Source organism: Caretta caretta, chromosome 18 (assembly GCF_965140235.1).
Source record: "Caretta caretta isolate rCarCar2 chromosome 18, rCarCar1.hap1, whole genome shotgun sequence".
Taxonomy (NCBI): domain Eukaryota; kingdom Metazoa; phylum Chordata; order Testudines; family Cheloniidae; genus Caretta; species Caretta caretta.
The window spans coordinates 4,801,841-4,814,619 of record NC_134223.1 but is presented as its reverse complement, the minus strand read 5'-3'; the positions used below and the strand labels follow the sequence as shown (position 1 = coordinate 4,814,619).

The 12,779-nt window shown below is 57.3% G+C and overlaps 1 protein-coding gene across 4 annotated transcripts in view; it reads right to left on the bottom strand.

The window, feature by feature from the left end:
- EPHB2 (EPH receptor B2) overlaps window positions 1-11,038 on the bottom strand; it is a 273,181-nt gene extending 262,143 nt beyond the window's left edge. For all 4 annotated transcript variants that reach the window (XM_048824896.2, XM_048824899.2, XM_048824897.2 and 1 more), the window contains exon 1: window positions 10,934-11,038. In XM_048824896.2, the coding sequence (XP_048680853.1) occupies window positions 10,934-10,997 (64 nt within the window). In that variant the 5' untranslated portion in view covers window positions 10,998-11,038. The remainder of the gene's footprint in view (window positions 1-10,933) is intronic.
- Window positions 11,039-12,779: the final 1,741 nt, after the last annotated feature.

The window sequence follows — 12,779 nt, the reverse complement described above, 5'->3', positions numbered from 1 at the left end:
GTGGAGCAGGAAGCAGACCCCAGCAATTTTAACAGAGCAGCAATGAAGCTCCTTCCGGCATCCTGGACACTGTTGTCCTCGCTCTGTTCGGTCACAGGAGGCTGGGATGGCGCAAGATGACAGAGCAGGAGTACTGGGTCAGATCTCCCGGGTTCTAATCCCCACGCTGTCCCAGCCTCCCTGCGGGCCGGGCAGCTCCCTGTGTCTTTGTTTCCCACCCACACTGCAATACTAAGCTGGGGGAACAATGAAACAGACAGACACAGTCACCGTCAGCAAGGGAAAGGAAAAACAATGTGAGATGACCAGCAAACACAGTCTCCTGGGGCTCGGACCCGCCCCGTCACCCGTGGGTGTGGAACCTGAGGGCCCCACAGGCCCTCCCTGTCTCCCAGGCAGCCCAGATATACAGTACCTGGGACAGACAAGACGTTAACCCCTTGTTCACTGAGAGCTGGCAGTGCCCAACACACAGGGGACCCATCCTGGCAGGGTGCTGTGGGCCTTCTGGGGAACGTATCGTGGACATGCTTCTGAACCCTGGAGTGGTTTTATCAACCGATTGACTTGCCACAGAAATCCTCCTCTGGGTAGCGACCGAACCGGGAACCGCTGGCCCAGCAAGGCTCAGAGCGCCGGCTGCTCTGTGACCTCAGCCACACTGAAGCCAGCGCTACACTGAACGTATTGGCTAGTTTCCTGGGATCTGACTGCATTCAGGGTCCACGAGGCTGTTCTCTCCTCACAGCCAGCTATTCCCTGTGCCTGCTGCAGCCAGCCAGTCACTCCCTGATCTCCACCCCGACTGCCCCAGCTCAGCACAGCCCTTTGCTCTGCCTCTCTACTGCACTGTCTGGCGGGAGGGTCTGTATGGAGCCGGAGAACCCTCTCTACCGTGCTCATTACCTCATTCTCTGCCAGGCTTTCCCAACCCCCTCCCGCAGGCAGGGAAGGATAATCGGCTCAGACATGAAAGGCTCCTCCGAGGCCTGGCTTGGTGCGTTCGGCACATCTTGATCTGCAGTGACCCCAGCAGGACGAGGCTCTGGCCATGCCCCTGCCCAGGCCCAGTATAAAGCTCCTGGAAATCAGCCTGCCACACCCCTGGAACTGGGGTACCCAGGCAGCTGCTGGCAGGAGCAGCGACTTTGCCTGCTCAGAAGCCAAGTGGAAATACAGGAGCACAAAGCCCTCTGCATCCAACCCAACAGCCCCCCTCCCCTGCTTTGCTCCCAGTCCCCTCTATGTGTGTGTGCGCGCGCGCGCGGGGGGGGGGGGGGGGGGGAGAGACTGACACATTGTCCTTGTACAAGAGTCTCATCTGAATCCACTGGGGATCTCTATGAAGAGATGACTCCTCTGCCGGAGGGACACAGGTATGCTCAGGTCCCAGTGTCCCCTCTTGCTTGATCTCTGTGCTCCCACCCTCCACCCTTTGCTCTCTTGCTCCAGTAACTCAGGAAGGAATCTCTGATTGGGAGGGGGTTGCCAGGCAGACTGGATCCAGCAGCCTCTAGTCACTAATAAAACAAATGGCTCTAGCCAGGAGCAGACCTGCACTTGGCTTTGTAGCCAGACACTGCCACTGCTCTGCTCCATCCAAGCACACAGGACTTGTGCCTTCTTGTCCCTGGAGCTGCATGGCCCTGTCTACAAAGACCCTCTCTTATGGAGCTCATGTGGCTGAAGAATAGCTGAAGCACACAGATGCCGGGCCACACCCCTTCCCAGGACCCAGCCCCATCAACCCAGAGCCCTCTCTACACGGGGGAAGAGTACAGAGCCACTCCCACGCACAGCCATTCTCCAGTGGGACAGACAGTGGCTTTGCAGGTGCATGATGCATTGTAACCATTAGCCTGGACCTCAGGAGGCAGGAGAACAGACCCAGCACTTCCAGTTCCAGCTGCAGCGAGCTCAGGGGACTGCAAACATCCAGTTGACACTTGACATGCTCAGAGGCGAAGCATATCCACTGCCATACTATTAGGACACCTTCTGATTTGCATACTGCCCCTCTCCCAGTTGTTCCCCTGAGGGTTATCACTATGAGAAGGGAGGTAAAGGGATCTGGGAGCACCCGGTGAGCCAAGCGGCTGTGCTGGCAGCTCTGCTCTGCACACAAAGCCCACCCCAGCCTGGCAGGGCCCAAGACACTCTTTAGATTAGAGACACCAGCAAAACAGCCATGACAAAGGGAGAGTGTCCAAGAGAGCCCAGAGGGGGACTCTGCTCTGAGACAGGCCCTCCCATGACAGCAGTCACCCCTGCAAGCACACAGACAGATGCCATGGCAATGGCAAGGTATAGTACAAGGAAACCCAACTCACCCTGGTTCTCTAGCACAGTAGTCTCCAAAGTGGGGTGCATGCACCCCAGGGGGTGCGCCAGAGGATCCCAGGGGGTGCGAGGCAGGAGTGCCGCCGGCGGACAGCACTCCACCGTTTTTTTCCTTTGACAGCAGCTCTGCACGCCTGCAGCCGGTCTTCCCCTCTTCTTGCTTCGGTGGCACGCCTGGGGTAAATCTTCCCCTCTCCTTTCTTTCGCGGCACCGTGGGGGTGTGCGATCCAAAAACTTTGGAGACCACTGCTCTAGCACACTCCCCGGGGTTGCACCCAGCAGGGGGACTGAAGGAGCAGGGCTGCAGAGTCAATTGTCTGGTGATAAACACACCTGGTTGAAAACCCGGGGCCATGGAAAACACTGGTATTTGGAAATTCATTTTTGTCCTGAATAGGGACAAAAGGGCAAAAATATCAAAACATTTGGTGGAACAGAAAGTTCTGAAAAATGTCCATTTGGCAACGTCTACACGTTTCATTTTGGATCAGACTCAGATTTAAAGGTCAAAAGGGACCAACGGGATTATCTAGTCCGACCTCCTGTACATCACAGGCCACAGAACCTCGCTCATCCACTCCTGTAACAGACCCCTGACCTCTGGCTGAGTTGCTGGAGTCCTCAAATCATGGTTTAAAGACCTCAGAATTCTTTACAAAGAATTCACCATTTACACTAGTTGAAACCTGCAAGTGACCCATGCCCCATACTGCAGAGCAAGGCGAAAACCCCCCAGGGTCTCTGCCAATCTGATCCAGGGGGATATTCCTTCCTGACCCCAAGTCTGGCGATCAGTTAGACCCCGAGCATGAGGGCAAGACCCAGCAAGCAGATACCTGGGAAAGAATTCCCAGAGTCAGGGAAAGGCTGCCAGGTGCGTTTCCCCACTGCCACCTTCCATCAGAGCCTTTCCCTGCAGTGGTAAAAACTCCACCAGTGGGACACTACACAGCTAAAAGCAGGAGTACAGATGTGGCAGCACTGCTCAGCAACACAGAGAGCCCTGGAGGGTACATTGGCACAGGGTTCAGGTGTGTCTTCACCTCCTGGTCTACAGTCATTTATATCCGTGCTACCATATACACTTTACATCTCACTGGCGGGGGGCGGGGAGGGTTGCACTGTTTCTGCCCTGTGCACTGGTTCTAGTTGGGAGGACTTGTCGCTCCTTTACAGGGAAGCTGCACAGATTGTAACTAGCAGCCCAGCATGATAGTGATGAGTAATTACCCTAGGACCCATCCATTTCCAGCCTTTCATTCCACAGCTCCATCCTGAAGTGCCAGACAAACTCCTACACACATGGGGGGCAAGCTGGAAAAGCAGCCTCCCATGGGCTGGAGGGGCATCAGTAATTAGCTCCAGAACCTCCCATTCCCAGTCAAAAGGCAGCCAGCGGGAGCAGCATTCACTCCCGATGTGTTAAAGGCAGCATCTTGTTCATTCTCCTCTTGTGGTGAGACCCAAGCCAGCGACAGGGCAACCCTACACTGTATGGGTTCCTCATAGCTCGAAGCCCTCCCCATCCGAGTCCGCTCTGTGCTCTCCCCGCAGATTGTAACTGTGCAAACCAACCTGAGGCTCAGGAAAGAGCAGATACAAAAGCCACAGCAAGAGATAACCCTAATAGAGGAGCTCCAGCACTCTACGTACTTACCTGGCCTTCCTCACCATATCCTCTGAGCACCTCACAATCGTCAGTGGAGTTTAATTTCACAATACCCCAAAGGGCATTACCCCCATTGAACAGACAGGAAGTGAGGCAGATTAAGAGACTCGCCCAAGGTCACCCAGAAAATCTGTGCCAGAGCAGCGAATTAATCCCAGGTCTCCCAGGCCCCAGCCTCATGCCTTGTCTACTAGACCATCCACCCTACCAAGGAGGGAGGGGAGAAGTGTCAGCCTGGAAGGAATGCAGGCAGCCCAGCACGGCCTCCATGTGCCAGACACCTAGGGAGGGCTGGCCTGGGATCACACGGCAATGAAGAGGATCAATCTCCACAGTAAAGGTGCTGACCCCAGCCAGACCCAGAGCCCATAACTCTCTCCCCCCAGGCAGACCCGATTTTGGAGGAGGCAGTGATGAAACCGTGATACTGGGGGGGGCTCTCCCGCCACACCTATTTCCGGGTGGTTCTAGCGCTCAGTCCCGGAGTCCCAAGCGCCCACAGTTCAGCACAGGGTAGGAGCTGGATGGTCTGCACCTGGATGGCCTGCACCTGGGCCCACAGGATCAGCGAAGGGAGGGCCCCGGCCTGCTGCAATCAGAGCCAATAGTGAAACTGCCACTGAGGCCCAGGCCCCCAAGGAGCCTGAAGAGAACGCTGGCACTAAGCAGGCACAAGGCCCCCTGAACCTCCTGCAGCCCCCCAGAGCCTTTCAACACAGCCTTACAGCAAGGCTTGGGAGCTATGAACTGAACCTTTCTGGAACCCCCACAAAAGTCTCCAAATAGGGCCTCCCCTGCCCCCAGTAGTTGCCATGGCCCCCCGCCCTTCCCCATTCAGCCACAGCTCTTGAAGGCCGGCAAGCCCTGGGGTTGATCCAGAAGCAGGCAGTATCAGAGAGCCTGTTTTCCCAAAAAATTCAGCCAGCTCAGATGAGGAGCACCCAGATGTTCGGGAATTCATCTGCGGTTGGCCTATTTCTGCTGCTGCCCTCCACAGTCCAGAGCGCCCCCTGGCTGTGACAGAGGACAGGGCATCCCAACCATGGCAGAATGCTCCATGAATGACCCCATTGCTCCCTGCCTTGGTCCTAGCACTGGCTCTGTGGATCAGTCCCTGCTGAGAATCTATTTCAGGATCCCCCAAGGGAAATGCGATTGAGGGACACAACAGGTCAGGACAGGAAAGTCACCAATTTCCTCCCCTCCCGCAGGACTTTCAATGTACCTCTGGCCTGGCTTACATGCAGCGTTTGTGCCAACAGAGTGTCAGTCGGGGGTTGTGAATGTACCACTGACATAGGTTTGCCGGTATTATTCCCCTGTAGATGCAGTTTTACCGGTACAAAAGTGCCTCCCACTCGCAGAGCTGTTCTTCTTTCTGTACAGGAATAGCAAGCCTACTGTACGCACACTGATGCCATTACAGCCAGTGTTACACAAGGGACTTGGTGATACTATCACTACACCAACCCAGTGCAAGCATTTTATGTATTGCACAGACAAGGCCTTTCGACACCTCGGCCTGGCTGAGCAGCACGCCAGGGCCTCACTGTGTTCACAGTCAAGCTGCTCCTAACCAGAACCCCAAGGTGCCCCCCCCTTAGTTCGCCACCCCTTCTGCCAAGCACGTGTAATGACACATTATTGAATAGCCTTAGGCTGAGAACCAAGCCCTGTAGGACCCCATTGGGAACACCCCATTGTGGATCATTCCCTACCAGCAACTGCAGTTGGAGATTGGTCGTTAGCACATTTTTAATCCATCTAATATGGGATGCAATGATTTTATACATTTCGGGGAGGGAAATGATTAACGTCTGACAGAGCTAAGTCCTTACAGAATTCTAAGTATATTCAGTCAACACAATTGCCTTTATCAACCAGACTTGTACCTTATCAAAGAATGATATCAAGGTGGTGTGACAAGACCTATTTTCCATGAAACTACGTGCACCAGTATTAATTATATTTCCATCTGTTGGCTTGTTAGTGGTGGAATTCTGGTGTTAGCTGTTCCACTGTTTTTCCCAGCATCGAGGTCAGGCTAATAGTATCCTGTCGTTACCCAGGTTATCCCATTTATTCGTTAACATTTTGTTCGAACAATACTGCATTTCTTCTAGCCCTCTAAAACCTCTCGAGCACTGCAAGTTTTAATAAAAGTAAAAATCAAAGGTATGAAGAGCTCCTTGGCCAACTCTTTTAAACCTCTCAGGTTCAAGCTTTCTGGCCCTGCTGATTTTAAAAGGTGTAACTTGAGTAGATGCTGCTACTGAACGTCCTTTTCGTTACCCTTGGAGAAGTATTTTTACATCATTGTACACAATGGATAGATCATCCAACTTGATTCATAATAGAGGACAAATATTTATTGAACCCTTCTGCCTTTTCTGCACCATTACTGACAACACTATTTTTAGGATTCCTTTTGTTCCAGGTACATTTTGAACACACCTCCTTATTACCCTTAACTCTCTGACACAGATATGGGGAGGATCCCTTTTGCTTCTCTTATCAGCCGCCTGCACCCTCTCAGCTTCTGTTTTATATTCACTGCCACTCACCTCCCCTTTTTCCACACTGATTTATATTTTATTGTTCTTTGCACATTTCCTTTAAGATTTAAAAAACAGCCTTTTTTTACAGCTGAGATACTGAGACTTTTGGAGCACCTAGTGAAATGTTCTTAAACAACTCCTAATTCCCATACACACTTCCCAGTTTAAGTTTTTCTTCCCAGTGATTCTGCTCATAATTATGTGTAGCTTTGGGGAATTAGCCCAAGTGTGTGTAAATACGGATACGTACATATCTATTACTGGTCGGTACAGCATTCTCTTTACTTTCAACAAAGGATCTCAAAGCACCTTACAACATCAATTAGTGAAGCCTCCCAGGATGGGAGTCTGTATTATTTCACTCATTTAAAGATGGGGAAAACTGAGAGACAGAGGGGACAAGTGACCTCCCCAACATCACAGAGCTGGGAATAGAACCCAGGAGTCTTGTCTCCGAGAAGATGATCCCCAATCTAACAACTAGACAACACTGTCTCCCATAAATAAGCCAAAGGTCTTGCCCTGCCTGTTGGAGAAAAAGGAAAAACAGCCAGGAGTCCATTGCAGCTGCGAAGGCAGCGGGGGAACATTCAGGGAGCAGGGGCTGAGGAGGTGTCACTCAGACATATGGTGGAGTGAGACGCCTGCCGAGCCTCCAATGTAAGGAAGGACTCTTAACACTGATTTGCTGTGTCAGTAGATCTGGCACACATGCTTAGCCAACCTGCTAGAGCGGAGGCAAGTACCAGGGGGACCTACCAATAGCCCAGCTCGCACAAGGCAAGGGAGGCTAGAATGGATTAGACATAGGCACTGAAGCATAAATGTCTGAGCTTCTTCCTACACTGGCCAAGGCAGAGCCACAGCCTGACATGGTAGCTGCAGGACCAATCAGCATGCCAGGCTTACCACCTTGGAGAAGAGTGACTCAAGGAGGGAGGAGAGCACCACATCACCCCAAGACAGCGGAGCCGGCATTCAGCTTGGGGGCGGTAGTTCTGGGCTAGGCTTTGCTATCAGAGAGACAGAGCCAGCCTGAGCTGGGGGTTGCTTGCATGAACATGATGCTGGGTCCCCCCTGATCTAGACTTAGTCCTGCCATGAGTGCAAGGGACTGGACTAGATGATCTCCCAAAGTCCGTTTCAATCCTACAATTTTAGGCATCACACAGAAGTAGTGTGGGACCATGGGCCATGCCCAGGACCGCCCTGGCAGGCAATGGACATTATCCATCAGGGAGGGGGGCAGCTCAAGGGCATAATATGACATAATATGAGTGACTTACACCAACCTGGCATTAAGGTGGCGAGCACATGAGTGAAGCTGACCCATCCGGGGAGGCGGGGGGGGGGGCAAGGGGCTAGCAGCATGGAAAGCAGCTAGGCCTCTGGAGAGTGTAGCCTATGAGCTACCCATCTGAGAGCCCCCTCTTCCTGCGGCACATTTCCACTCTCTCCACTTCCCCACTCCACTGAATGCCCAAGAGATGCAGCTTACATAGCACCAGTGCACACTCACACCTACTGTGTGAGTCACTCACACCCAGCATGAGGCCCAGAGAGTCCAGTGGGAAACGCACTGACCCCAGTTTGCATTTGTCCCATTTTGACTCTGGCAACTGTGTTTCAGGCTCTAATGTCCAGCTGGTTTGTGACTCCCTCCCCTTGCTCCCCTCTCTCCTCCCCTTCCCCCTCTCCCCTCTTTTCTTTCCAGTGCCCAACAGGCCTGAGTAGAGCAGGACTTCCCTGTGCACGCCCTTCCCCCTACGGCCCTCCTCCTCCCGCTCCACACCCAGTACACCCCCACCAATGGCTCTCCATAATGTTAATGACTTTTTAAACTGGCAGCACTCCCGCCTCTCCCCCCCCAATCTGGCAGTCTGGGGGCTGGCCAGTAAGGAGCACTGCATTTGCTGACTGGAGCTTTGCAAAGCAAGGATGGGAGCTGCTGACCTGTGAGGTGCCACAGCCCACAGGAGCACCAGACACGCCTTCAGGTGGAGAGAACAAGGCTCTTGCTACAGTAAATGGTAAAGGAGCGAGCGGCAGGAGCAGAAGACTCAGCCCCAGCTCTGGTTTCATTTCCATGCTCCAGGCCGGTGCTGGCAGGGTCTTGGAGAGGAGCCTGAGACTAGGCCCAGCCCAATGACTTCAAGCCAGGCCCAGGATCATCTTTCCCAAAAAAGCTGCTTGTTTCCCTATTTCAAACCCACGTGAGCAAAGCCCCCTTGGGGAGGGCTGGGGGCCTTTCACTGCAAAAATGGAAAGACGCAGGCTCCTCGCTCAGGTGCAAGGGCTTGAGGGTGGGTGCCGACGGGCCACTGGACAGGCAGAGAGTGACACTAACGCACAGCTGGGGAAACGCCTGGACCAATGCGACTGGCCAAAGAACAGATCCGCCTTCCTGGTGGGGCAACATCTGCTGAGAGCCCCTGACCAGGACACACACACAGTGGAGCGCCCAGGGGAGCGTGTGTGGGGGAAATGTTAATGTGAGGCCAGTCAGACCCCAAAGCCGACAGCCTGGGTTCTGCATTGCCGGGCAATCCAGTTAACAGAGGAGAAAAGCCCCCCAAGCCCAGCACGTTCTTGACTCCGCGCCCAGCCAGACGCTGCCATGGCACCGGGAAGCCGCCCATGTTATCTGGCGTTTCTGACTCCTTCTAGAAAATGGAGAAGGAGCCCTATGGCCAGGCAGCGCCACAGTACATGGGGCTACTGATCCCTAGCGCTGTCCAGTGGGCTGCATGGGGCTCTCCTCTGCCACAGAGAGGTGGCACTAGGAGGGTGGGGGCGGAAGTGTCAGCCAGCTCCTGTGCACAGCCCCAGCCCCCTCCCCTCCCATGGCTCTAGTCGCCTACGCAGCAGCCACTCCTGCTGTAGTCAGCAGTGTCGGGTCTGGCTGGCTTTGCAGGAATGCCGCTGTCAACCATCAATACTGCCATTTGATCAGGCCAGCCACCCGCCCTGGACACGGATGTTCCTACAGACACACTCATCTCCCTATAATTAAAAACATGCCAGGCTCCTCTGAACAGCACTGCTGGCTAGTGCTCTCCACTGCAACGTAAATAGTCCTGTTTGTGCCAAGCGCGCATATTGTAAATATCACTACGTATAGCTGGCCAACCCATGAGTCATTCCCCAAAACTCCGACTTAATCAACAGTGCCTCATCCCTAGCCCACACCAACGCAGAGCCGTGGGCCCCTTCCGGGCATTTGTCTTGACATCCAAACCCAGTGGCGTCCACACAAAACCATCCATCCGCCCAGCAAGGGATCCAGTCACCCCTTGCCTTGAAGGCACGTTCCATTCGCTGCCCTCAAAGCTCTCACCAAGCCAGAGTCCAGCCGGAGACAGCGCGCTCCTCTCGGCCCCAGAGAGCGGAGCCCAGGGCTCCATGCAGTTGGTGCTTCCCTGGGCGACAGGGCCAGCTCTCTCCCAGCACAGAGGGCGGTGTGAGGGCACGGATGGACAGGCATGCGAGAAGGATGAATCCCACCGCATCCTGTGCCCAGACAGTGCCGCCGCAATGAGTCTCCCCCTGTCGGGCAGCATGTTCCAAACGCACCCACATTCCACAGGCTCCCTACCTGGCATCCAGCCTGCACGGCCTGGGGAGAACACAGCCAGGAACATGTCATCTCCAGGGAACACAGGGCTCCCGAAAGCCCATGCCAAGGGCTAATGTCAGGCTCCGGAAGCCAGGAAGGTGCCAGGGCCCACTACAGGCACATGCCAAACCCTCTCCCGCCCGCCAGCGCCAGGCTGAGGTGGGGAGCCTGTGCGGCGCCAGGACCGGGAACCCTAAGCATCTCTCAGAGTGCACAGCTGCCATGCTGGGGCTGCCCACCAAGCCAGGGGCAGCTATCGGTGGTGCCAGCAGAGGGCACAGCACAGGCATCAGGCTGGCAATGCCACCCAAGGCACATGCCAGAAGCCGCTGCAGACGGCATGGGGAGAGGGGGACCTGTGTGCCCCACACGCCCACTCTGTCTCCACGCCATGTTTGGGAAGGTCCAGGCGCCACCAGCCAAGCCCGACAGCTGCAGCCCGGAGCCCCCGGACAGCGTCCCCGCATTGGCCAGCGGGATGCGGGGTCCTGGCCCCCCATCCCCTCCCCCCGCACTTCCACCGTTAGGCTGCAAACTTTGCATGTCCCCCAGGCTCCGGGGGCCCCGGCCGGTTGCTCGCGGCAGCGCTTCCCGGGGACCCGTTCCCGTGCCGAGGGGGGAAGGAGGGGTGCGGCGCCGGCCCGGGGAAGCGACGGCCCCTGCCCCCGGGAAAGGCGGCGGCTCCCCGCCATGCCTTCGCCTGTGCCGGCCGGGCGGCCCCCGCACACGAGCTCCGGAGCCGCACTTACCCTCCACGGCGGCGAGCGGCGGCAGCAGCAGCAGGAGGAGGCAGCAGCCGGCCAGCAGCGCCATGGCGGGCGCGGGCGGGCGCGGGGCGGCGGCCGGGGCTAGCGGGGCAGCGGCCGCGGCTCCATGCGGCCAGCCCGGCCCCGCGCAGGCAGACACACGCGCCGCGCGCTCGCCGCCGAGTGAGCCATGGGGCGCGCGGAGCCGGCCCCGCTCCGCCAGGCTGGAGCGACCCACCGCCCGCGCCGCGCGGGGGAGCGCTCGCCGCCGCCCCGCCCCCGCGTCCCGCCGCGCCGGCCGGGCCGGGCGGGCGGCGCAGCCTGCGGAGGGCGGGAGCCGGGGGGCGGCGCGGGGCGGCCCGGCGGGCGAGCGGGGCCGGCGCCCCCCCGCCGCCAGTGGTATCTCCCGCCGCTGTCAGTCAGCCGCGGCCGGCGGGGCGGGGTCGCCCGTCACCTGCCGGGCCAGGGGAGCAGCGCCCCAGGCTCGCCAGCTGGGCCCCGCCGGGGGGTTACCTGCGCCCGCCCCGGGCTGTGCCCAGCGGGGGGGTTACCTGCGCCCGCCCCGGGCTGTGCCCAGCGGGGGGGTTACCTGCGCCCGCCCCGGGATCGCCAGCTGTGCCCGGAGGGGGGGTTACCTGCGCCCGCCCCGGGCTGTGCCCGGCCAGGGGTTACCTGTGCCCGGCCGGGGGTTACCTGCACCCACCTCAGGCTGTGCCCGGCCGGGGGTTACCTGCGCCCGCCCCGGGCTGTGCCCGGCCGGGGGTTACCTGCACCCACCTCAGGCTGTGCCCGGCCGGGGGTTACCTGCGCCCGCCCCGGGCTGTGCCCGGCCGGGGGTTACCTGCACCCACCTCAGGCTGTGCCCGGCCGGGGATTACCTGCGCCCGCCCCGGGCTGTGCCCGGCCAGGGGTTACCTGTGCCCGGCCGGCGGTTACCTGCGCCCGCCCCGGGCTGTGCCCGGCCGGGGGTTACCTGCGCCCGCCCCGGGCTGTGCCCGGCCGGGGATTACCTGCGCCTGCCCCGGGCTGTGTCTGGCGAAGGGTTACCTGTGCCTGACCCAGGCCCCAGCCAGCCGGGTGTTAAACTGTCAGGCTGGTTACAGAGAACGTATGAAACAGCTGTCGGGTTTTGCGTTACCCAGTGGTGCATTCAAGCTGGCAGGACTGGGCACGGCCCTGGCACAGCAATCCAGGCTCCTCTCTAAGTCAAGTGATGGTTCCTCTGTGGGTGATCTCCTGCCACTCAGCCACAAAGTCTCCTGCAGTGGGCACATTGTCAGCCCCTGGCTGGGAAAGGGAGAGGTTCAAATGGAGCAATTTGCTTCTTATTATGTGCTTTTAGCACCCCCAAGCTTTGCCAGCCTTCCCCAGCAGAGGGGCAAAAACCTGATAGTAAGAGTCAGATAAAACACAGGTGAATTGAGGGGGTGGCTAATTCCTGGCTCATCCCTCCCGAATCCAGGCTTGTCCCCCACCCTGTTGTTTTATTAGGTGTAGAGATATTAGTCCCAGTGGAGCATGCACAAGTGGGGCAGTGGTCCCATGCACAGGTGCACCCTGCATCTCCAGTGCTGACTAGGACTTCACATGGCTGTAGGGCCTGACTCGCCTCCACTCACATCTGTGTCAATCAGGAGTGGCTCCGCTGAAGGCAGTGGTGTAACTGAGATGCAAATCAGTGACCAAACTGGCTCTCAGTTGTGCCAGTGTAACTGTCTCAGGGTACTTCCTGCAGGCAGTGTACAGTAATGGTCCAGACAGCAAAGCGCTCAAGAGCTGAGTTTGACCCCTTGCGTTCAGCATGGCCCAAAAGCTACTCCAGCCATGACAAACAGCATGTCCTGCGCTA